This window comes from Leopardus geoffroyi, chromosome A2 (assembly GCF_018350155.1).
Source record: "Leopardus geoffroyi isolate Oge1 chromosome A2, O.geoffroyi_Oge1_pat1.0, whole genome shotgun sequence".
Taxonomy (NCBI): Eukaryota; Metazoa; Chordata; class Mammalia; order Carnivora; family Felidae; genus Leopardus; species Leopardus geoffroyi.
In genome coordinates this window covers 95,902,291-95,929,719 of record NC_059331.1, presented here as the reverse complement: position 1 = coordinate 95,929,719, position 27,429 = coordinate 95,902,291, and the positions used below count along the sequence as shown (strand labels likewise).

Below are 27,429 nucleotides of genomic sequence, written 5' to 3'. Positions count from 1 at the left end.
GCCTAACACAGTCTTAAAACTGAACAACTTATCATCTACCTCATATAAAATAGACTTTAGAATGTTTTAGCTCAGGTCTTGTTTTTATTTTATTTTGAAATGATTTTAGATTTACAGAAAAATTGCAATAGTAAAGAGAATTCCTTTCTACCCTTCACCCAGCTTCTCCTAATAGTAATAGTTTTCATAATCATAGTACAATTATCAAAACAAGAATACTGCTAACTAAACTACAGACTTTATTTGAAATTTATGTTTTTCATTAAGGTCTTTTTTCTGTATCATAATCTAACCCAGGATCCCATATTACATTTAATTGTCAAGTCCCCTTAGTCTCTGACAGTCTATGACAGTTCTGAGTCTTTTTTGTCTTTTATGTCCTCAATATTTTTGAAGATAACTGATCAGTTTTTTTGCAGAATGTCCCTCAATTTGGATTTGTGTGATTTTTTTTTTCCTGATTTGACTGAGCTTATGCATTTTTGGCAAGAAAAGAGAGCAGAAAAAAACAGCATTTAACATATTGCTGGCTTTTATAATATTTAAAACTTTTATAATGTTTAGAATTTTTGCCTTGAGTAAAGTTGGCCTGTAACTTTTCATACTGTCCGTACCACGTGTTGATGTCAATGTTAATGCGAGTGTCATAAAACAAGCTGGAAAATGTTCCCTCTTTTTCTATCCTCTTGGAGAGTCTGTGAAATGTTGACACCATACCAGTTTAATAGAAAGGATTTAATATATGGAGTCGTGCAGACAAATATTGGAGACCAGAAAAGTAAAGGGGGAACTTCAGTAACACAGAAGATGGTAAAGGATGAAGGGACCAGGGAAAGAGGTTGGGTTATTAAGAACTCCACACCCAGAGGACAGACCTACAGAGCTGGGATCCAGACCTCTGAGGGGGTCCTGCCAGCTGTGTGGGTACTTCAGAAATCACACAAAAGACTCGCAGTCAAGCTTCAGTTCTTAAAAAGTTGTTTTACTTCTAGTTATTCTTACAGAAAGCATCTCTTTATTAAGATATTTTACTTCCACCTATTAGAAAGTTATCATAATGTAATGAATTTGTTAGGAAAAGACACTTCAGTTCCATATATAAACCTATAATGTCCACAATGCAAATGGCACTCTGTGCATGTCAAGGAGGTCTGGTGTTCCATCTTCCAAAAATTTGCTAAACTCTTTCATTCCTTCACATCTCTTTTCTCATTTTCTTTGACTTTTTTTATTCCTTTCTATAATTTTTTAGAAAGAGAAACCTTTAAAAAATTTTTAAATGTTAATTCATCAAAAAATTTTAAAAATGTTTATTTATTTTTGAGAAAGAACATGAGAGGGGGAGAGGCAGAGAGAGAGAGAGAGAGGGACAGAGAATCTGAAACAGGCTCTCCGCTGACAGCAGAGAGCCCTATGCAGGGCTTGAACCCACCTACTGCGAGGTCATGACCTGAGCCAAAGTCGAAGCTTAACTGACTGAGCTAGACAGGTGCCCCAAATGTTTATTTTTGAGAGGGGGAGGGTGCGTGGGAGCTGGGGAGGGGCAGAGAGATTGGGGGTCAGAGGATTTGAAGGAGGCTCTGCACTGACAGTGGAGAGCCTGACGCCAGGCTTCAACTCATAAACCATGGGATCATGACCTGAGCCAAAGTTGGGTGCTCGACTGAACAACCCAGATGCCTTTCTTTTCTATAATTTTTATGTGATTTCAAAAGTATCATGTGATACATGTATGTAATCAATAAACTATTTTTTTAACTAGCAATCATATGTAAAATTAACTTATTAGGTATAAATGTATTATTTTATATCTATTAAATTATTCATTATGGAATACAAATTATTTTAAAATTAATTTGTAATTTTGATATCTTTATTATATCTCTTCTTTTAACATCCACATTTGTTTTGTAGGTTCAAAGGAGAAATTTAACATGAAAATTAAAATTGAGTTACAGTCTTGTTTTGGTATAAAACATACCAGCAAATAAGATGTCTGAAAATAAAATTGAGTTACAGTCTTGTTTTGGCATAAAACATACCAGCAAAAAAGACGTTTTACTTCAGAAGAGCTAGAAGATATCACTAGTCAACGTAGGAAAGAATCTGGATCATGGTCAGAAGAGCCTGAATTTATTAAAGAAACATTAAATTCATTAGAGGAAGTTTGTGATGGGAAACCTTCCAGTCAGATTTGTGAAACACATCTTAGAAATGATAAATTAGGTATATATGATGATACATCAGCATTGTCCCCCGAAAATAAATCTAAGAGAAATGAAGAACAAAGGAAAACTCTTCAATTTTCTGAAACAATCACTCTATATGACACCTTTCAGTCAAAGAGTGCTATTTCACAAAGTCCACCATTATCAATGACTGAGATGGTTGCTGAAAATCAGGCTTTCACTGGCTTATCTCATGAAACATTAGAAAAAAACAGTGCACAACTCTCTGAGGAAAATCAGAAAGGACTTGGCTTAGGATCAGATAACTTTACAGTTAACCTCAAGGCCAAGGGTTTACAAGAATTCCCTAAGGACATCTTAAAAATCAAATATGTAAAATATCTATATTTGGATGAGACCCAAATCAAAAGTTTTAAAGGGGCAGACTCAGGTGATCTGCTAGGACTTGAAATTCTATCCTTGCAAGGAAATGGGTTATCATCATTTCTATCTGAAATTCAGTTACTTCATAATTTAAAGATATTAAATGTCAGTCATAATCAAATATCACATATACCTAAAGAAATATCACAGGTTGGGAATATCAGGCAACTCTTTTTTAATAACAATTATATTGAGAATTTTCCTTCTGGGTTAGAAAGTCTTGGAAACTTAGAAATTTTAAGTTTGGCTAAAAATAATTTAAGACATATACCAGACATTCTGTCTAGTTTGAAAAACTTGACGGTTCTCAATCTGGAATATAATCAGTTAACAATATTTCCTAAAGCTCTGTGCTTCCTTCCAAAGTTAATTTCACTAAACCTTACTGGAAACCTGATAAGCAGTTTGCCAAAAGAAATTAGGGAGCTTAAACGTTTAGAAAAACTTTTACTGGATCATAATCAACTTACTTTTTTGGCTGTGGAGATTTTTTAATTGCTCAAAATGAAAGAAATCCCACTAACTGAGAATTTTAAGGAACTCAGAATTCTAATACTTGATAAAAATTTATTAAAAGAAATACCAGAGAAAATTTCCCACTGCGTAATGTTGGAATGCCTTAGTCTTAGTAATAACAAATTAACAGAATTTCCTAAGAACATCCATAAGCTAAAAAATTTAAGAAAACTCCATGTAAACAGAAATAATATAGCGAGAATACCTGAAAATATCTCACATCTTAATAGTATGTTTAGTCTAGAATTTTCAGGAAATGTAATCACAGATGTTCCCATTGAAGTAAAAAATTGTAGAAAAATAACTAAAGTTGAATTGAGTTATAACAGAATAATGTTTTTCCAGTAGGTTTGTGTGCTTTAGATTCTCTTTATTATTTGAATTTTAATGGAAATTATATTTCAGAAATACCTGTGGATATATCTTTCATTAAACAATTGCTTCATTTAGAGTTAAATAAAAATATGGGGCGCCTGGGTGGCGCAGTCGGTTAAGCGACCGACTTCAGCCAGGTCACGATCTTGCAGTCCGTGAGTTCGAGCCCCACGTCAGGCTCTGGGCTGATGGCTCAGAGCCTGGAGCCTGTTTCCGATTCTGTGTCTCCCTCCCTCTCTCTCTGCCCCTCCCCCGTTCATGCTCTGTCTCTCTCTGTCCCAAAAATAAATAAACGTTGAAAAAAAAATTTAGAGTTAAATAAAAATAAACTCCTCATATTTTCTGAGTATTTATGTTCTCTTATTAATCTTGAATATCTAGATCTTGGTAAAAACCAAATAAGGAAAATTCCACCATTTATTTCCAATATGGTATCACTCTGTGTTCTGATTTTATGCTGTAATAAATTTGAAGCTTTTCCTATAGAAGTATGTACCTTAGAAAATTTGCAAGTATTTGATCTTTCAACAAACCAAATACAGAATATCCCTTCAGATATCTGTAACCTAAAAAGAATCCAGAAATTAAACATCTCAAGCAATCAATTTATATATTTTCCTATTGAGCTGTGCCAACTTCAATCACTGGAAGAGCTGAATATAAATCAGATAAATGGAAGAAAGGCAAGAAACTTATATTTTTGGCCTTGGAGGGAAGTTGGCATTGGAGGGGATTAGAATCTAAACTGTAGTGTGGTGTGTATGTTTTAAAATTAGCTGGGATATTTTATTTGTTTTAAATAGGCTTTTTTCTTTTAAACCCAAAACATGCCTTAAAAATATATTTCTCAACATGTAAGATTCACAGAAAAATATTTCATTAAAATGAAATTCTAAGTAACTAAAGCTGTCAATTTTATAGATTTCTTTTTATTTCAGTTTAATTATAAAAAGGAGTTTTAAAGCCATGGATTATAATATAAACACATTACAGAAAATTTGGAAAAATTGAGAAAAGTAAAAAAAAAATCATTCCAGAAGGATACTATTGTAAATATAACTATGGGTCACTGGTCATATGTTGATACAACTTACTTTTAGTGTTTTTTTTTTTTTATGTATGTGGTTTATATAAGCAATTATAAAAAGTTTCTACACTCAATTTTAGTTTCTTCTATTTTCACTTAATGTAAGCATTTCCACATAATATAACAAATCTTCCCAGTAATTAATTGTTAGAGCCAATACATGATTTATGTAACTAATCATCTGTTATTAAGTATTTAGAGATATTATAATTTTTCATCATATATAAGGCTATGATGAACTTCTTCATAAAAACAACCTTCTTCATATTTTATTTCCTTAGGGAACTTTTCCTAAAGAACTGCTAGATAAATTGGAATAAATGTTCTTATAGTTTAGCATTTTACTTGAACATAAGAATGAATTTTATGGAAATACTTAAAAAAATCAAACAATGTTGATTTATATTAAGATCTTAGTAAACTAATGAAAAGGACCCAGCTATTATCTGGCTAAGTTTAATTTGACCATCAGTCAAATTAAAGTGCTTTGATAGAGCTGGACTATTATCCAGAGCAAGATTTCCCAAAGTCTGTCCTTAAAAACACTAGTCCTGTGAACTGCTCCTTAAAAATAGGTGGGTGGGGTGGGGTAGGGGGGAGAGGGGTTCCTGTGATTACATAGCTTTGAGAAGCACTGGTTTCTTCTCTTAAAGAATCACAATGAACATTAGTGTATTAAAAGCTCTGTAGAGTCCTTCACTAAAGAAATTGGTTTGTTTCTATTTAACTCACGTTTCCTAAACTTACTTACCCTTTTTAAACCTAACACCTGCTATATAATACATTTCCAGAAAGGCTACTCCAGGGAATAGTTGCTTAAGTAGCTGGAGTGAAAAACGATGCATGTGTTTCAAAAGTTGTTATTGCACTAACAGGCACTTTTTGGTTCTGCATTATAATCATCAACTAATTCCTTGTCTGATTTATAATCCTCTCACTTTCTCCTCCTGTATTTTACTGTGCAGATCTACAAGGTTGTGTCCTTAATCTCCTCTTTTTTATTAACTTCATCCCAGACCTCACCACACCATGCACATGACCCTCAAATCTGCATAACTGGAACTGATCTCCACTACTACTTTAGTCCCATAGTTCTCAGTTTCCCTGGAAATTCCCTGTTCTTCTATTGTCTCAAACTCAACATGACTTCAGAATCAAACTCCTCTTTCTTTCCAATGTAACTCTCTTCACAACTCCATTTCTGTCTGTAATGCTGCTTTCTTCAGACCTACTAAATCTAGAAATCATGAAATCAACTTTCTTCCCTTTCCATCACTAGTTATACTGAAACTTACACCAAAATCATCTCATTTTTTCCTCTGAAAAAGTTCTTGGATCAACTTCTTCATTTTCCAGTGTCACTATCTCCAACTGGTCCATGGTTATAACTTACTTCATGTGTAGACTACTCCAGGAGCCTCCTGAGTATTCTCTTTGATTCAGTCTCCTTTTTCATCAGGACTTGTCAAAGCTATCAGATTTCCTTATTGAGAAAATTACAGAGTACTATTCTCAGGAATCCAGACTGCATACCTATAGCCTACTTGTGGCGAGTGGTTGCCAAGGGCAACATTATTACAACATCACTTCAAAGATCACCAGATGGGGTGCCTGGCTGGCTCAGTCAATAGAGCATATGACTCTTGATCTTGGGCTGTGAGTTCCAGTCCCACATTGGGCATAGAGCTTCCTTAAAAGAAAAAGAGAGAAAAAGAAAGAAAGAAAGAGTAGGCAACCATGTAAAATAAAGCTGGATACCCTTTAAAAAAGAAAAATCACCAGATGGAAAAATGATTTATAAGAACTCTTTTCAAAATATATATATAATTGGAAATATCACTTTGATAACCCACTTGAGGTGAAAGTGAAGTGCCTAAAGGATTAATTTATAACAGCAGATGGTCACTAAACAGTCATTTAAAGAAGATAAGTTCAGGTTCATCAGAAGGCTTTTATTTTGCTAAGTGAAGGATACCCAACAGGAGTCTTCCTTTCATAGTGGCTCTACTAGCACACAGTTCTTAGGTACTTCATCTAATAAATGTTGAGCAAATAGCGAAAAAGAATATTTGCCTGAAGGAAAGTCAAATTATGAACCTACCCACCTGTCTTGACCTGACTCCTACCTCCTAGGGCCAACTCTTAAGGCCTGCCGTGGCCCAGTTCCATCTTCTTTCTCCAAACATACCTCCCTCTGCTTCCTGTCACCTGTCTTTGCTGTTCACCTTCTCTCTGGCCCATTTTTATGCATGGTATTTGTCTTGCCTTCAGTGTCCTGTGACTTCTACTCAATCCTACTCATTCTTTTTTTTTAAAAAAAATATGTATTTATTTATCCCACGTGGTGTGAGATTATGACGTGAGCTGAAACCGAAAGGTAGATGCTTAACCAACTGAGCCACCCAGGTGCCCTCAATCCTATTCATTCTTAAGGGGACATTCAAGTCCTATCTGCCGCATGAAGATTTCCTTTGGTTCTTTGATTTGTACTGATATACATTCTTTAAACTTCCACATATCTGTTATTGTACCCTTTATTTTGGCACTGGATTACCTATCATTTAATACTCTTTTCTGATGGTTTCATATGTGTGTATTTTGTTTCCTGAACTAAATTTTAATCTCCTTTAAGTTAGGGACTGTCTTTTATGCTTCTTTTATATATGGAAGAACACTGAGCACAATATTCAGTATTTACCTTGTTTGGTTATTTCTCAATTCAAAATTCTTTTGTTTACTTGTAGAACTTCCTTTGTTTCAAAAGCCATTTGTGATGGCCATATTTTCTCTGAATACATGTATTTCTTCTTCACCATATCAGGGTATCTTAATTCCTGTTATTTTGCAATGCTTTTTTGAGGCTATACTGCCAACTTGTGTGAGTCCATTCTAAAGGGGTTTACTGAGCATTTACTCAAAATATATCATGATTGGGAATGTGTACACAAAAAGTATAAAATGTATATTATGTCATTTAAAAATCCTAGGAAAATACACCAAGGGACTTTAAAAAGCACTGCTGATGAGAACAGGAATAAAGAGATAAAATGTGGTACAGAAAAGTTGGTAAAGACTTTAGGGAGGGAAGAAAGGGATAGTAAGGAACATCAAGTTCTGGGAGAGTGAGGAAAGTGGGTTAATAAGCCATAGGGTTGAATGGGTAGAATTGGTCAGACCGGGAAGCACTTGGATGCCACAAAATATATTGTGGATTTTAGCAAGGAGGATGAAAATATCCCTCTTTAAGACCAAAAAACCAAACTTCCATTTTAGACAAGGTTTTAGTCATAGAAATATTTATTAAAAATATAATTGTTTAATCTTTGTTACAGTTAACGAGACTTCCAGAAGAGCTGTCTAATATGACTCAACTTAAAAGACTTGATATCTCAAATAATGCAATCAGAGAGATTCCAAGAAATATAGGGGAATTGAGAAGTTTGGTTAGTTTAAATGCATACAACAATCAAATATGTTATCTGCCACCATCTTTTCTATGTTTACATGATCTCCAGCAACTAAATTTCCGTGGCAAGTGTCAAGCGTAATCAATAAGCATAATCAGTAAGTAGAGTATTCGTGTCTAGGTTGCAAATTTTGCTGACAAGACAGAACAGCAGTCAACATAATGCATTAAGTGCTCATTGGAAGGAAATGCACATCCGAGGTACAGAAAATAAGAGCACAGCACAAGGTCCTGTTGCTTTCCTGAAAGACGTTATAACCAAACTGGGCACCTTGAACATATTCTCATTTCTTTTCTGTCCTCTCTGTCTATACCCAGTCATTCAGTATTTCTTCCCTTTCTGAACCTGACCTCATCTCTCCCTCTACACAAACTTACCTACACAACCTTAGGTCAGCATTTTCTGTATTTTCCTTTCTGGCTCCCCTAATCCTACCCCTGTACACTACAATACTCAGATACCTTATAGTCTTCTACAAAGTAAATCATTAAATAACAACAAAAAAGTAAATCACTCACTCTAAAGGTATCAGAAACGATTTTCCAAAGCATAATAAATACCAGATTGATATTTTTCTTAATAATTTTTATTATGGTGGTGCTTGGGTAGCTCAGTGACTTAAGTGTCCAACTCTTGATTTTTGGCTCATGTCATGATCTCATGGTTCATGGGATTTGAGCCCCACGTTGGGCTCCAGGCTGACAGCATGAAGCCTGCTTGGGATTCTCTCTCCCTCTCTCTCTGCCCTTCCCCACTCGTACTCTCTTTCTCAAAATAAATAAATAAACTTAAAAAAATAATTTTTATTATGAAATACTTTCAGAAAATTTATTATGAAAAACTTACAGAAAATAATAAATACCTAGGTACCTACTCCCAGATATAAGGAATGTTAACATTTTTGTGATATTTACTCGATATATTTTTTAATTGTTAAGAAATAAACTAATGGAGTTGAAATTTCTTTTGTCCTTCTACCCAAACTAGAAGTAACCACTATACTGAAATTGGTATGTATCTTTTTTCCTTCCATGTTTTTATTTTTTATTTTTATTTAAAAAAAAAATTTTTTTTTTCAACGTTTATTTATTTTTGGGACAGAGAGAGACAGAGCATGAACGGGGGAGGGGCAGAGAGAGAGGGAGACACAGAATCGGAAACAGGCTCCAGGCTCTGAGCCATCAGCCCAGAGCCCGACGCGGGGCTGGAACTCACGGACCGCAAGATCGTGACCTGGCTGAAGTCGGACGCTTAACCGACTGCGCCACCCAGGCGCCCCCTTCCATGTTTTTATACATATATATAACCATAAACAAGTAATACTATTTTGAGTTTTTAAATTTTACTAAATCTTATCATGCTATATGATAGTGATTTACTACTCTAAAATTTGCTTTTTTCATTTGTCATATTTCTAAAATTAATCCATATTAATATATACATAGACTTATTTCATTCACTTTAAATCCTATATGATAGTCAATTATACGGTTAAATAACAATCCATTACCTGGTTGGTAGACAGTTAGGTTGTTTCCAATGTGTTTGCTACTATAAACATCCTGTACATGTTCCTTGTGTACCTCTGCTTGAGTTTCTTTAGTGCGTATAGCAGTAAGTAGAATTGCTGCATCAGAAGGTATGCACATCTTCAACTTTACCAGATTTGGGCAAATTGATCTCCAGTGGTTGTACCAGCTAAGCACATGAACCACTGTATTTATGAAATTTTATCTTTCAGTTGGAAGTAGTGTTTACAACCGGAGCCCTGCATCTTCTTAGATTTAGAGGATTTTCAGAATAAAACAACAAAGGTCATCTTTTTTGGTCAATAGTCCTAGTAACACAGTAAAACGTACAGTAATGCATCAATACTTAGATATAATGGAACTGACATTTTTCTCCTGAACCTCCCAAACTCCCAGTAAGCTGGCTGTGCAGGTACATATCAGTCATTTTACTAATTTTGCAACAACTTGAAGTGAGTTGTAAAAACTCAGTCCGACAACTGAATTTTTTTGCTCAACCTTTGTGTTTTGGCCAAGTTTTTCTATATTTTAAGGTTACCTAGTTTGTCCAAGGGCAGGATACACTCCACTCAACTACTATTTGTACACAAAAAAATCAGAGGCTGACAAGAGCCCTCTGACCCACTGGAAAATACAACGACGCATCAGAAGCGTAATTCTCTGGAGGCTTTCTGGTACTGAATCAAGACAGAATGGGAAGATCAAAGACTTTTCTGCAAGTGTTGCCTGTTCTCTGCTGGTCCGCATGAGAATTAGAAAAATATATGTCAGGATCCAACCAGGAGACAGAAATCACAACTTAATAACTAAGTATATATACATGTTGTTAACTACAGAAGTGAAAGAGTGAAAGAGAATTCGAAGTTCATGGTAAAGTAGCAAAGGCAGGAAGGAATAACCACCCTATGGGTAAGAGAATAAAGTAGAAAAGACAGAATTATGAACACTCAGAAGCTTGAAGGAAGGGGTCTCTCTCTTGCCCCCCCCCCCCAAAACTCCTGAAGTGTGAGATCATGACCTGCGTTGCAGTCAGTACTGATTGGCGGCTGCAGTACTGATTGGCGGGTAGCGGCACCTGCGGAGGTCATGCTCTCACCGTGCAGGAGCGGCACCTGCGGAGGTCATGATCTCACAGTGAGGGAGTTTTAGCTTGCTGCAGGAGTTTTAGCTTCGGCCACTTTAGGTTGTGGCGGGGGGGGGGGGGGTGGGTAGGGGAGGGAGAGAGAGAGAGAGGGAGGGAGAGAGAGGAAGAAGAGAGTGCGCGGGTGCGTGGGAGAGACTGCGCGAGCGCTAGCGCTAGTTCTGTGAGGGTTGGGACAAGTACAAACTTCGGTTCGTGTTGCTGATGGAGTACGAGTGTTGCCAGGGTGACAGTAAAAGAAAAACTGTCAAGAAATGCAAAGAAGTAGGTTTGGAGCTAAGTGACAGTCGCTAAGCAACTGGCATGCTACAAGTCACCAGCTTTTATTGCCAAGTTTGAACTTAGAAGGGGTGAGTTCCAGTCTTGTCATTTAGTCTGTTTCCTCTATTTATAAAGTGAAGCTAACCGAATATCCATGCTATAGATTTGTTTACAGACTGAATGAGACTTTGAAAGCAGGTAGCATACTGTGAAAGCATTATTCAAGCAAAAGATGTTCATATACTCTTGTGAAATAATCGTCTCTGTCACAAACTAGCAAATTTAGGAAGATAACCCTTATGAACCATCAGCAAGATGGGAAAGCTATAACTTCTGCTTGTTCACAGACTTGTGGGAATATAATTAGATAAAACTTATGAAAATAGTTTCACAAATGTGAGGTAATATACCAATGAAAGGGCTTTATAGCATGGGCTCATAGCATGGGCTTTGGAGTGGAACAGACCTTAGAATTCTAGCTCCATCTTTCAACAGGAATTTTTTTTTTTAACGTTAACCTTCTGTTTCCTAATCTGTAAATGGAAATGGTATCTACTCTTTGATTTGTGAGGATTAAACGGTTAACTACTAAGCACAAAAACTGATGCAATATAGGTTTTAAACAGATGTTGGAGTCTCTCTCCAAGAAGCCAAAATAACAAATGAAAGGAAGTAGATTGGCATGTAAGCTGCCTGTGGTTGTCCTCATGGAGAAGGACAGTTATCTTGCCTTACAGTTCTCTCTACAGGCCTTGATAATTCTACCCTGCAGGTTTGCATCTTCTCCTACCTGTAAGACAGCTAGTTAAGCTAGTACTGTTCTATCTGTTGTTTACAGCTGGCGTCTGTTCTGATGGGTCAGTGCTTGTGCCAAATAAGTTGTTAAGATTTTTTAAAGAAATTTTTAAAAATATACCTTTTAATGTTTATTTTTGAGGGAGAGAGACAGAGTATGAATGGGGGTGGGGCAGAGAGAGAGGGAGACACAGAATCTGAAGCAGGCTCCAGGCTCTGAGCTGTCAGCACAGAGCCCAACGCGGGGCTTGAACTCGTAAACCATGAGATCATGACCTGAGCCGGAGTTGGATGCTCAACCGACTGAGCCACCCAGGCGCCCCAGTTGTTAAATATTTTAAATAGCACAACTGCTTACATGTACTAATGTAACAGCCTCTGAAAGGACTCCTACCTATATAGCCTCTCTCTCTCACTTTGTTGCTGCCCGTATTTAAAAACATTTTTATTAAAGTATAATATACATAACAAAAAGAGTACATACTGTCTCAAGAGATTAAAATTAAAAGTAGAGCTACCATATAATCCAGCAATTCTATTTCTGGGTATTTATCTGAAGGAAAAGAAAACAGTAACTCAAAAAGATATGTGCACCTCATGTTCATTGAAGCATTATTTACTTAAGTGTCCATCAATGGATGGATGGATGAAGAAAATGTGGCATGTACACACACACACACACACACACACACACACACACGCTGGAGTGTTATTCAACCATAAAAAGAAGGAAATTTTGCCATTTGCAACTACGTAGATGGACCTGGAGGACATTTTGTTAAGTGAAATAAGCCAGACAAAGACAAATACTGTATGATTTTACTTACATGTGGAATCTAAAAACTGAACTCATAGATAAGGAGAACAGATTGATGGTTGCCACAGGTGGAGCTGGGCAAATGGATAAAGGGTAACAAAAGGTACAAACTTTCAGTTACAAAATAAATAAGTCCCGGGATGTAATGTACAGCATGGTGACTATAGTTAATAATATTTTTGGTATATTTAAAAGTTGTTAAAAGAATAGATCCTAAAAATTTTCATTGCGAATTTGTAACTATGTATTTTTTTAAATGCTTATTTATTTTTGAGAGAGAGAGGGCAAGCGAGGGAGGGGCAGAGAGAGAGGTGGGGGGGGGGACTGATGATCCAAAGCAGGCTCTGCATTTACAGCAGCAAGCCCAATGTGGGGCTCAAACTCATGAACCTCAAGACCATGACCTGAGCTGAAGTTGGACACTCAACCGACTGAGTCCCCCAGGCACCCTGTAACTATGTGTTGTGATGAATGTTAACTAGACTTATTATGTTGACCATTTTACAATATACAAATGTTGAATCATCATGTTATACACCTGCAACTAAAATGTTATATGTCAATTATAATTCAATTTTTTAAAAGTACATATTTTAAGTATACAGCTCAATGAACTTTCACACACTGAACAAGCCCATATTTCAGAACCTCGATCAAGAGACAAGACATTCCCAGAAACCCTTTCTTATGCTGTTCCAGTCACTTTTCCCCTTTCTCTCAACCAAGGGTAAACACTATCATGATTTCCAATAGTGGGCCTTAAATGAAGTCATGAAGTATATACTCTTTTATACCTGGATTCTTTCACTCAACATTATGTTTGTGAAATTCACTAATGTTACTCTGGGTGGCTGTGGACAATTCACTCTCAGTGCTATTCATATTCTGCTGTTGGTAAACATTTAGCAGAAAAGCAATTCTTTTCTTGTGGTCAGATAAAAAACTGATTTTAATCCTTTTAAATTTATTTGGACTAGCTTTATGGCTCAGCATATAGGCTACCTTGATAAACACACCATACACCCTTTTTTTAATACAAATTTTAGTCAACAAACAGTGTAATATTGGTTTCAGGAGTAGAATTCAGTGATTCATCAATTACATTCAACACCCAATGCTCATCACAACAAGTGCCCTCCTTCCTACCCATTACCTATCTAGCTCATCTCTCACCCACCTCCTTCCATCAACCCTCAGTTTGTTTTCTATTTTATGAGTCTCTTGTGGTTTGTTTTTTTCTCTCCTCTCCATCCCCCACTTCCCATATGTTCATCTGTTTCATTTCTTAAACTCCATATATGAGTGAAACCATATGGGATTTGTCCTTCTCTGATTGCCTTATTTTGCTTAGCATAATACATTCTAGCTCCAAACACATGATTGTAAATGGCAGGATTTCGTTCTTTTTTATGGCTTAGTAATATTCCATGGTATACATATACCACCTCTTCTTTATCCATTTATCGACTATTGTCGATTATTGTTGATAATGTTGCTATAAGAACTGGGGTACATGTACCACTTCAAATCTATATTTTTGTATCCTTTGGGAAAATACCTACTAGTGCAATTGCTGGGTCATAGGATAATTCTATTTTTAATTTTTTGAGGAGCCTCCATACTGTTCTCCAGAGTGGCTGCACCAGTTTACATTCCCATCAATAGTGCAATCACACACTATACACTCTTTAAAAAATATACTCTGAAATGTTAGCTACAGTGTTTTATGAATATCATATTAAGTTCAGATGGTTGATAGTTTTGTTGGAATCTTCTGTCTTTACTGGTATATTATCTTGTTATGCTTTAGAAAATAGTGTTAAAATCCAAAACTATGGTTGTGTAATTGTGTATTTGTTGCTTTCATTGTCAACTTTTTTCATGTATTTTGAAGAACTGTTATAAGAAAATGCACATATATGATTATTATGACTTTCAATTCTAATAAATTTTTTATTATCTGAAATCCCCAAATGTCCCTCTTTATCTCCAGTAATAATCTTTATCTTGAAGGGTATTTTATCTAATATTAAGATAGCCACTCCAGTTTTGTTAAGCTTACTGTTCACATGGTATATCTTTACTCTCAATTTACTTTCAACATATCTGTGTCTTTATATTTAAAGTATATCCCTTGCAGGCACCTGGATAGCTCAGTTGGTTAAGCCTCTGACTCTTGATTCTGGCTCAAGTCATGAGATGAAGCCCCATATCTGGCTCTGCGTTGACAGCATGGAGCCTTCTTGGGATTCTCTCTCATCTCTCTGCTCCTCTCTAAGTAAAATAATAACTGATTAGCTAACTAAGTATTAAAAAATAAAGTACATCCCTTGTAGACAAAATGTAGTTGGGCCTTGATTTTCATCCTTTCTGGCAATCCCTGCCTTTAACTGGAGTATTCAGTCAATGAACATTTAATGTAATTATTGGTATAGTTGGATTTAGATCAGCCATTTCACTTGTTTTCTGTTTCTCTCCTCTGTTAACTCTTTTTCTGTCTTCTTGTTGAACTATTCTTGTTTAGTTGCTTTCAAGATGTTCTCATCTTTGGTTTTCAGCAGTTTGACTATGTTGTGCCTAAGTGTGTTTTTTATTATAATTTAGGTGAAATTCACACAACATAAAATTAACAATTTTAGAGTGAACAATTTTGGTGGCATTTAGCACATTAACAAAGTACTACAATGTACCACTCCCTCTATCTGGTTCCAAACATTTCATCAACCCCAAAGGAAGCTTTTACTCATTATTAAACAGTTACTCTCTGTTCTCCCTTCTCCTCTCCCTCTTGTAACCATCAATGTGCAGGACATCTCTATGAAGATGCCTAATATAATGGATGTGTCATACAAATGGAATTGTATAATATATAACTTTTCTGGATTGACTTCTTTCACTTAATGTTTTCAAGTTTCATCCATGTTGTAGCTTGTATGAGTAGTTCCTATTATGGCTGAATAGTATTACACTGTATGTATATACTACAGTTTGATGATCCATTCATCGTCTGATGGACATTTGGGCTGCTTTCATCTTGTGGCTATTGTGAATAATGCTGCTATGAACATGTTCACACATGTGTTTATTTCGGTATGTTTTCAATTCTTTGGGCATATTCCTAGAGATAGAATTCCTGTGTCATATGGTAATTTTGTATAATTTTTTGAGGAACTGTCAAATTGTTTTCCACAGAGGTAGAACCATTTTACAGTCACACCAGCAATGTACAACAAGTGCAGTTTCCCCATATCCTTGTCAATATCTGTTGTTTTACAAGTTTTGGATTACAGTTATGCTAATGAATGTGAAATGGTTTTGACTGAAATTTCCCTAATGACTAATGATGTTTAGCATCTGTTTTAGGTGCTTGTTGGCCATATGCATATCTTTTTGGAGAAATGTCTATTCAAGTCCGTGGCCCATTTTTAAATTGGTTTTTAATTGGGTTATTTTGTTGCTGAGTTGAAAGAGCCCCTTATATATTCTGAATACTAGATCCTTATCAGGTATGTTTTACAATTACTTCCTTCCTTTCTATAGACTGTCTTTTCATTCTGGATAATGTCCTTTGATAATGTCCATTCTGGATAAAACATTAAAGTTTTAAATTTTCATGAACTCCAGTCATCCAGTCTTTCTTTTTGTTGCTTATGTTTTTGGTGTCATAACTAAAAATCTATTAGCAAAATCCAAGATCACTAGGATTTTTCCCTATGTTTGGGGCACCTGGGTGGCTCAGTCGGTTGAGTGTCCAACTTCAGCTCAGGTCATGATCTCACACTCCATGAGTTCAAGCCCTGCGTCGGGCTCTGTGCTGACGGCTCAGAGCCTGGAGCCTGCTTCACATTCTGTGTCTCCCCCTCTCTCTGCCCCCCCCCCCCGCTCATGCTCTCTCTCTCTCTCAAAAATAAAATAAAAACATCTCTTTATTAATTCATTTTGAGTTAATTTTTATATTTGGTGTGAGGTAAGAGATCCACTATGATTCTTTTGCATGTGGATTTGTAGTTATTCTAGCACCATTTTTTGAAGATTATTTTTCCCCTTTGCATGATCTGAGTACCCTTGTTAAAAATTAATTGGCCAACTCTGGAAAACAGTATGGAGGTTCCTCAAAAAATTAAAAATATAGCTACCATATGACCTATGACCCAGCAGTTGCACTACTAGGTATTTATCCAAGGAATACAGGTATGCTGTTTCAAAGGAACACATGCACCCCAATGTTTATAGTAGCACTAATAACAATAACCAAAGCATGGAAAGAGCCCAAATATCCATCGATGGTTGAATGGATAAAGAAGATGTGGTATAAACACACACACACACACACACACACACACACACACACACACACACATTGGAGTATTACACGGCAATCAAAAAGAATGAAATCTTGCCATTTGCAACTACGTGGATGGAACTAGAGGGCATATGCTAAGCGAAATTAGTCAGTCAAAGAAAGATGAATATCATATGACTTCACTCATATGAGGACTTTATGATACAAAACATATGAACATAAGGGAAGGGGAGCAAAAATAATATAAAAACAGGGAGAAGGAAAAAACATAAGAGACTTAAATATAAAGAACAGAGGGTTGCTGGAGGGGTTGTGGGAGGGGGGATGGTCTAAATGGGTAAGGGGCTTAAGGAATCTACTCCTAAAATCATTGTTGCACCATGTGCTAATGAACTTGGATGTAAATTATAAAAAATAAATAAATTAGAGAAAAAAATTAATTGGCCATAATATATAGATTTATTTCTGGACTCTCAATTCTATTCCATTTGTCTATATGTCGAACCTATGCCAATCTCATACTATTTTCCACTTAGTTAACATAAAATGTAATATTAGTTTTAGGTGTAGAATATAGTGATTTAACACTTCTGTACATCACCTGGTGTTCATTACAAGTGCACTCCTTAATCCCCATCACGTATTTAACACACCCCCCTACCTACCTCCTTTCTGGTAACCATCAGTTTGTTCTCTACATTTAAGAATTTGTTTCTTGGTTTGCCTTTCTCTCTCTTTTTTCCCCTTTTGTTTTGTTTCTTAAATTCCATGTATGAGTGAAGTCAGTTTCTCCGACTGACTTACTTAACTTACCGTAATACTCTCTAGCTCCATCCATGTCATTGCAAATGGCAAGATTTCATTCTTTTTATGGCTGAGTAATCGTCCATTGTATTACATGTATCACATCTTCTTTATTCAACAGTCGATGGAAATTTGGGTTGTTTCCATAATTTGGCTATTGTTGATCATGCTTCTGTAAGCATTGGGATGCATGTATCCCTTTGAATTAATATTTTTTTACTCTTTGGGTAAATATCTAGTAGTGCAATTGCTGGATCATAAGGTTCTATGTTTAACTTTTTGAGGAACCTCCATGCTGTTTTCCAGAGTGGCTGCAGCAATTTGCATTCCCACCAATAGTGCACAAGGTTCCCCTTTCTCCACATCTTTGCCAATACCTGTTGTTTCTTGTGTTGTTGATTTTAGCCATTCTGACAGGTGTGAGGGGATATCTCATTGTAGTTTTGATTTGCATTTTCCTGATGATCAGTGGTGTTGAGCATCTTTTCACGTGTCTGTTTGTCATCTGTATGTCTTCTTTGGAGAAATGTCTATTCATGTTTTCTGCCCATTTTTAAAATGGATTATTAATTTTTGGGGTGTTGAGTTTCCTAGGTTCTTTATATATTTTGAATATTAACTATCAGATATGTCATTTGCAAATATCTTCTCCCATTCCATAGGTTGCCTTTTTGTTTTGCTGGTGGTTTCCTTCACTGTGCAGAAGCTTTTTATTTTGATGAAGTCCCAATAGTTTATTTTTGTTTTTGTTTCCTTAGCCTTAGGAGACATATCTAGAAAGAAGTTGCTACAGTTGATGTCAAATAAGTTACTGCCTGTGTTCTCTTGTAGGATTTTTATGGTTTCAGGTCTCACATTTAGGTCTTTATTCCATTGTAAATTTATTTTTGTGTATAGTGTAAGAAAGTGGTCCAGTTTCATTCTTTTGCATGTTGCTGTCCAGTTTTCCCAACACCATTTGTAGAAGACACATTATTTTGCCCATTTAATATTCTTTCCTGCTTTGTCAAAAATTAATTGGCCATATAATTGTGGGTTCATTTCTGGGTTTTTTATTCTGTTCTGTTGATCTATGTATCTATTTTTGGGTCAGTACCATACTGTTTTGATTACTACAGCTTTGTAATATATCTTGCAGTCTGGAATTGTGATACATCCAGCTGTATTTTTATTTTTCAAGATTGCTTTGGTTATTTGGGGTCTTTTGTGATTCATACAAATTTTAGGATTATTTTGAAAAAGGAACAAAGTTGAAGGACTCCTGAAACCTGATTTTAAGCCTTATGAAAGGCTATGGTAGTAAAGTGTAGTATTGGCAAAATAACAGACATAGATCAGTAGAACACAATACATAGGCCAGAAGTAGACCCATGCATATATGGTCAATTGATTTTTGACAAATATGCACATGTAATTCAACAGAGAAGATGGTATTTTCAACAAATCGTGCTGGAGCAACTAGATGACCAGAAGCCAAAAAACAAGATAAACTGCAACAATAATAAAACTTTGATCCACACCACATACCATATAAGAAAATCAACTCAAAATGAATCACAGATCTAAATGTAAAAGCTAAAACTATAAAACTGCTAGATAAAAACATAAAAGAAAATCTTTGTAACCTTGGCAAAGATTTCTTAGATATAACACCAAAATCACAATCCTTAAAAAATTAATAAATTGAACTTCATCAAAATTAGAAACCTCTGCTCTTCAAAAAGTGTTGTTAAAAGAACGAAAAGAAAAGCCACAGACTGGAAGAAAATATTTGCTGAATATATAAAAAATAACTGTCAAAAGTCAACACTGAGCAGTTAACTCAATAAAAATTGGCATACAAGTTATAGAAAGAACCAAAATTTCCATCAACTGATGAATGGATAAAGGAGATATGGGACATATATACAATGGAATATTACTCAGCCATAAAAAAGAAAGAAATCTTGCCATTTGCAACAACATGGATGGATCTAGAGAGTATTATGCTAAGTGAAATAAGTATAAGAAAGACAAATCCCATGTGACTTCACTCATATGTGGAATTTAAAAAACAAAGTAGATGAACATAGTGGGGAAAAGACGTAAACCAGGAAACAGACTCTTAACTATAGAGAATAAACTGAAGGTTACTAGAGGGGAGATGAGTGAGGGATGGGTTAAATGGGTGATGGGTTAAGGAGGGCACTTGTAGTGATAAGCCACTAAATTCCACACCTGAAATTAATATTATACTGTATGTTAACTAACTGGAATTTAAATAATAACTTGAAAAAAAAGAAAAATTGGCATAAATTGTGAACACTTTACAATTGTGAATGTATATGAATGGCAAATAAGCATAAGAAAATATAATGATATCATTAATCATGAGAGAAATATGAATTAAATCTACAATGAGATCTTTGTATTAGAATAACTAAAATTAAAATCTGACAGTACCAAGAACTACACCTGGAACTCTGATACACTGATGGTAGGAATGCAAAAGGGTACACACTCTAGAAAACGGTTTCATAATTTCTTATAAAGCTATATGTATATTTAGCATACAACCCATCAATCACACTCCAACTACACTTTTAAGTGAAATAAAAATTTAGATTCAATAAAAAACTGAGTACAAATATATAGAGTGGTTTTATTCATTATTGCCAACAAGCGGAATCATTCTAAACATCACTTATTTAGTGGATGGATAAATTATCACATCCATATAATGGAATACTTCTCATTAATAAAAAAGAACAAACTATTGCTATGTCAATAGACACCAATAAATCTCTAATGTATTATGCTAAATTAAAGTCAAACCCTAAATACTATATCTTGTGACCTATATTTATTATACATATGCATAAACATTATATATTTATAATTATGGGCTTACAATGTTTATAAAACCCCATATACATATGTAGGTATGTATTTGTACATCTATCTGCACATACCCATTCCCAAAAGCAGTGAGCAAAACTAGTATCCAGATCTCCAGATCTTGGTTTCTTTCTTTTTTTGAGAGAGAGAAAGTGAGAGCATGCACACGCAAGGGAGTGAGGGACAGAGTGAGAGGCAGAGAGAATCTCAAGCAGGCTCCATGCCAGTGCAGAGTTATCCCACAACCATGAAATCACAATCACAGCCAAAATCAAGAGTTGGATGCTCAACCAACTGAGCTACCCAGGTGCCCCCAGATCTTGGTTTCTGAATGCCATTCTTCATTAAAAGGAACCAGGTTTCTTTATTTATGACTATAAATAATATAACTATAAATGTATAAATAAAGGCAAACTTTAGGCCACTTCCTCTCTAAATGATTACAAATTCTTACCTTGTCAGTTACCACAATTTTACTTTTTATGTTCAGTTTATATTGATTAAGGTGATGTTGAAAACATATTTAGGGAAGTAGAGTTTAATTCGCACTCCTTGATGGTGGACTAGACTTAGCTTAGTTTGGAACTCAGTTCCAAAAAAATAGAGTATGGACAAGAAAAGAATGAAAACATTATATTGGAGAAACCTGGCAAGACACTAATTTAGCTGTGGGATCAAGCTTAACATCGCTAGTGATGTCATACAGGTATTAGGTACCTTTGCCGTGATGTGATTAGAGTTCTTCACTTCTGTGGCATTCTTTACAAAAAACCCCATAACCCAAGTGTTATCATGAGAAAATACATCAGGTAAATTCAAACTAAGGAATATTCTACAAAATACCTAGTCAGTACTATTCAAAACTGTCAAGATCATGAAAAACAAGGAAAGACTGAGAAACTGTCTCAGACCAGAGGAGACTAAGAAGACATAACTATATGCAATGTGTTATCCTGGCATGGATTTTGGAACAGAAAAAGGACACCGATAGAAAAACTAATGAAATCCAAAATTGTCTGAAGTTTAATAGCAATGTGCCAATGTTAGTTTCCTAGTTTTGACAAATATAATATGATAATGTGAGATGATGACATTGAGGGAAACTAAATCTGGATGAGGAATCTATATTCAAGAATTCTCTACAATTTCTACAACTTGCTGTAAATCTGAAATTATTCTAAACAATCTAATTATCCTTAAAAAATTACCATCACACTTACTCTGTAAAATCCTTTCCCGTACTGTAAGAGGACAGCCTCTTAACTCATTTTTCCATCCTCTGAGAGAATGGAACCACAGCTCAATTTCTATACATCCTCCTTTTCACGCCTAGCAAGTGGACTTCAGTAAGAATTTACATCTGCCAGCACTGTGAGGGTCCTCTTGTACTGTGCCAGTGAGACACAGTAAATGCTCCATAAGTAGTTGTTTATCTTCATATTTTTCTTTATACAGAAAGGTATAATTCAATTATAATTTTTTTCTACTAGGAAATAATCTGACAGATCTGCCTAGGGGTATCCACAACCTTTTTTCACTGAAGGAGATAAATTTTGATGATAACACTTCGCTGAGACCTCCAATGGAAATCTGTAAAGGAAAACAACTCTATACGATTGCACACTAACTAGAGAGGGCAGATCAAAGAGATGGTAAGTGATAAGTGAGTGATTGACTAGTTTACATGTCATTTTCTAGTATCATCTATAAATTAGAAAATAGTGTGCTTTCCTTAGAGGTTTTCAATCTGGCATAGGCATGAAAATATTCATTATCTTCCCTTTTCTGAAGGTTAGGAGTTTATTTTGATAATTCATATTATTTAATCTGTGTCCACACAAACTAAACCATTGAAAATAGGCAAACCCAAGTGGAGGGTTGGGCTGCTTTCCACCTGTTGGCCTCAATGCCCTTCAACAGGTTTTTCATTATGGTTGTGGCCAAACTTAGATATTCCACACAAAAATTTATTCACTGGTTCTGATCTGTATCACCATATATAGTTGCTCTAAAACTCTCATCTGGCCTTGAAGAAAGTCCTTCCATCTTTCCATTGAACCCAATCAGGTTTTGGCCCACTATGATCACCTATCTGCAGTCTGTGGGTAGTCTTCATTCTTTGTCCTTAAGCATTCCTTTGGTTGTCCCTGATTATTTCACACAGAAGGTCCATTTTCTTTAAGTGTCTTTCCACTGGACCAGATGGAGGCTGGTTTCTCCAAGCCTCTGGGGTGGAAATTTCACTGTCCAATTTTTTCCTTGGGGCTAGATTCCCAACAACTAAGCTTTTGCTAAGACTCTGACTTTGTTTCTTATAGCCAGTCCTTAGACTGGATTCAGATTTTGGTCTTCCGATTCAACACAGTACTTAAGAAGTATTAAATCAATTTAATAAGTACTGATCCAGATTTGGGGAAAGGGAATATACAAAACTCTCCACCCAAATCATTCTACTATATTCCCTGTCTGTGTAATCAGAAGCATGCATCAGCATAATCTCATAATCTAGTGGTAGGGTCACTAAAAATATACAGTATCTTTAAGCCACAATATACATCCATATGCATCACTACCAGTCAGAATTTTTTGCAAGATTTGGGCCTCACTGATGGAAGGAACCTAAGAGATAAAATTAAAAGTCACTGTAGCTGTTTTTTCTAACTTGCTAAGCAAGTTGGTTCTCCTAATTATTTTCATTAAAAAGGTATATTTTGTGGTAACTATTTCTATAAAATAAAGTTTTTTAGAAGTTTCCAAGGATCCATAAAGTATTCCTGTTAGGAATACAGTACTTTAGAGAAGGGCTGTATAGTTACACAATTGAACTTCCCTGCTAAAATTCTGTTACTCAAGTTCCCAAGGAGGGAGGACTCATGTCATTCTATCCTCAATGGGGAAAGTGCAGTGGGAAATGGCAACAGAGCAAAGTCAGCAAAAATGAGAGAACCCTAGCCATTCGTCTCCTTTTTAAAAAGAAAAATTAATGTTTATATTTGAGAGAGAGAGACAGAGTGCGAGCAGGGGAGGGGCAGAGAGAGGGAGTCACAGAATCTAAAGCAGGCTCCAGGCTCTGAGCCATCAGCACAGAGCCCAACACGGGGCTCTGAACCCCCGTGAATCACAAACCACCATAAGATCATGACCTGAGCCCAAGTTGGACACTTAACTGCCTGAGCCACTCAGGTGCCCCTTTCCTTTCTATGTTCAAAGGGCCTTCATACTGCAGGCACCCAGGGACAGTAGAGAGGAAGTTGTCATGAGAAATGTATTTATTCCCCAATTAACAAAGAACATGGGGTTTCTTCCTTATGATTTTGCTTAGGATATTGGACTTTCATTTATATCATTAGCATACAATCTAGCCTGAGGGACTGAGATGATTATAGAGGGGTGGGAGATTGATAGTTCTTGAAACTTCCCAAAGTACCTTAGTCAACGAAATAAATCTAGTCCAAGATAGTTAGAAGCTTAAAAAAAAAAAACCTAAAAACTCTCTACTTACATCTAAGCTAGCATTCATTAAATAAGTCATTTGAATATAAAATATACATATACACACTATATCTATAGTAGATGTGAACTCGGTTTCTCATGATGGTACATGAAGAAGCCCATTAAGAAGCCAGAATCAAAGGAAAGAGTTAAATTCATTTCAAACTGTGAAAGGATTAAAGAAAGGGTTTCAAAATCACTTTGAGGTTACTTATAATATACTTTTAAATGGCCATTTTATGTTGTAGGTTATTCAGATTTTAGAAAAAATAGAACAAATGATTCAAATTTCAGTTTGTAAATTAGGTCTGCATCTTCTTTTCAATTTTACTTGACATGGACATTTGATAGGAGCACAGAATAAGGAACCCAGATTTAATATTAACCCAAAGTAGAGTATATTTTTCGAAAGAGATGGCTTATATTTTCTTTTATGTTCAAATGTAGAGAAAATCCTAGAGAAGATCTTCAACATAGTTGCCAAAAATATCACTGAAACAAATTTTAAGTTTTTGTGTCAAAAACTAAGCTTGGCAATCTCAGAAACAGATATGCCTACAAAGAGGTATGTATGAGTGACAATATGTGGTATAAGCTTATTCTCATGTTGATTTATATCATATTGATATTATAAGGTTTTGAAACAGTCATATTAACATGAATTCTAATTTTCTGTAAAAGACTCTGATTTTAGTTTACTATGTATTTGTGAATCATGTGAGTAGAGTAGTTAAGAGTAAGGGCTCTCAAGGCAAACTGCTTGGCTTTAAATCAACGAGTTTTTTTTTTATTAATTTTTTTTTCAACGTTTATTTATTTTTGGGACAGAGAGAGACAGAGCATGAACGGGGGAGGGGCAGAGAGAGAGGGAGACACAGAATCGGAAACAGGCTCCAGGCTCTGAGCCATCAGCCCAGAGCCTGACGCGGGGCTCGAACTCACGGACCGCAAGATCATGACCTGACTGAAGTTGGACGCTTAACCGACTGCGCCACCCAGGCGCCCCAAATCACAACGAGTTTTGTGACCTTGTATAAGTCCCTTAACTTACAGGTGCTTCAGTTTCTCCACTGGTAAAATAGATATATTTAACTAAGAGAGTGTCATGAGATTAAATTATTAAGCATGTAGTACTATAGCAGTAATACACTGCCTGAGAATAAATAACCCACAATTATTGTTTTGAGATCTTGAGTAAATCTCTCTTAGAACTGAATGTTAATTGAATTGATTTCCTACCAGGAAATAAGTGTTGGCATGGGGCTAACATTCATTCACTATTTGCCAAGCTCTGTGCTAAATTTTATATAAACTTTCTTTATCAATTAATTTAATCCTCACTTCAATCAGGTAAATTGGTTTGAAAATGTAGGGGAGTAATATTGAAGTAACTTAAAACAATGTTCTTAATTGGTCATTAAAATAATATTATCTTTAAAATTTTCAGCACTGTTTCATTAAGTGAGAGAGTCCGCCAAGCACTTAATAGGTGGAAAACAGAAGGTAACAACCTGTCACTAACTACAGCTGCTTTAACAGACCAACTGACTCGGGCACTAATGATGATAGGAGCATATGAAATTATGGACAAAATAACAGCTCTAAAAGTTTTTACACGTGCAATTAAATTCTGAACAGTGTACTCATAATAAAAACTGAAAATTTATAATGTACTTACATAATTGAAACTGGATAAAAGAGAATTGCATGTCATGTCTCTTTTCATGCATTCCTAAGAGATAATGATAATTTATGGCTATCACTTTAATCACTGTGATAATAAAATATCACAGACACTGGTTTGTGTATTTGTCATGTTGCTCTGGAATTATGATTATAATAAAAAAATTTTTGTTTATTTTGAGAAAGAGCAGGGGAGGGGCAAAGAGACAGGGAGAGAGAGAATCTCAAGCAGGCTCTGTGCTGTCAGTAAGAGCCCAGCATGGGGCTCAATCCCACAAATTGTGAGATCATGATCTGAGCCAAAATCAAGAGTTGGACGCTTAACTGACTGAGCCACCCACATGCCTCGGTAATGAGTTTTAAAAAGAATAATTGCACTTAAAAATTCTTTGTTATAGGGGCACCTGGTTGGCTCAGACAGATAAGTGCCGGACTTTAGCTCAGGTCATGATCTCATGGTTCGGGGGTTCGAGCCCTGCCGTCAGGCCTGGAGCCTGCTTCAGATTCTATGTCTCTCTCTCTCTCTGCCCCTCTCCCACTTGCACTCTGTCTCTCTCTCTTCTCTCTCATAAATAAACATTAGAAAAAAAAATTTTTTTAATTCTTTGTTATATAATGCTTTTATACAACCAGGATTTATAGGTAATAAGGTAATTACTAACTTTCATTGGAGTTAGAAAGCAGGGCAATTTTGTTTTAGAGGCTAGCTTAAAACTGAAATTCATGTACCATTCCTACTGTTTCTCCATTAGGAATGGGAGAGCTCTGTTAAATATAAACCAGAGCCAAGATCAGTAATCCTCTACAGATCTCCCTCAATTTTTAATAGGGTCCCATCCCGATAAATCCAATATGAATTTAAAATAATGTAAATCCAAAAAGCAGTTTATACCACATCTTCTTTACCCATTCATTTATTGATGGACATTTGGGCTACTTCCAAATTTAGCTATTGTATATAATGCTGCAATAAATGTAAGAGTGCATGCATCCCTTTGAATTAGTGTTTTTGCATTTTTTGGGTAAATGCCCAGTAGTGTGATTACTGGATCAAGGGGTAGTTCTATTTTTTAATTTTTTGAGGAACCTCCATACTGTTTTCCACAGTGGCTACACCAGTTTTCATTCCTACCAACAGTGCAAGAGGGTTCCTTTTTCTCCACATCTTCACCGACTCTTGTTTCTTGTGTTTCTAATGTAGTCATTCTGACAGTTATAAGGTGATATCTCATTGTAGTTTTGATGTGCATTTCCCCAATGGTTAGTGATGTTGAGCATCATTTTATGTGTCTGCTGGCCATGTGTATGTCTTCCTTCAAGAAATGTCTGTTCATGTCTCCCACCTATTTTTTAACTGGTTTATTTGTTTACTTGGATGTTGAGTTGTATCAGTTCTTTATATATTTTGAATACTAACTTTTTATTGGATATGTCATTTGCAAATATCTTCTCCCATTCAGTAGGCTGCCTTTTAGTTTTGTTGAATGGATAAGGAAGGTGTGGTATCTATACACAATAAAATATTATTCAGCCATAAAAAAGAATAAAGTCTTAATTTTTTTTTTTTTTTAGTTTGGAGAGAAAGAGAAAGAGCATGAGTGGGGAAGATGGGAAGAGGGAGAGAGAGAGAATCTCAAGCAGGCTCCACACTCAGGGTGGGGCCCAATGTG

At 35.7% G+C, this 27,429-nt stretch overlaps 2 protein-coding genes across 3 annotated transcripts in view; both read left to right on the top strand.

Annotated features, from left to right (window-relative positions):
- Positions 1 to 807: 807 nt before the first annotated feature.
- On the top strand, positions 808 to 25,942 carry LRRD1 (leucine rich repeats and death domain containing 1). The gene is given in 8 exon segments (XM_045496394.1): positions 808 to 924; positions 2,046 to 3,462; positions 3,465 to 3,605; positions 3,816 to 4,186; positions 7,923 to 8,121; positions 22,075 to 22,236; positions 24,524 to 24,641; positions 25,524 to 25,942. Coding segments are annotated over 8 exon segments (2,712 nt in total). The 3' UTR covers positions 25,711 to 25,942.
- LOC123607542 (lanosterol 14-alpha demethylase) overlaps positions 22,130 to 27,429 on the top strand; it is a 46,589-nt gene continuing 41,289 nt past the window's right edge. For both annotated transcript variants that reach the window (XM_045497037.1, XM_045497036.1), the window contains exon 1: positions 22,130 to 22,236. The gene's annotated coding sequence lies outside the window, so the exon portion shown is untranslated. The remainder of the gene's footprint in view (positions 22,237 to 27,429) is intronic.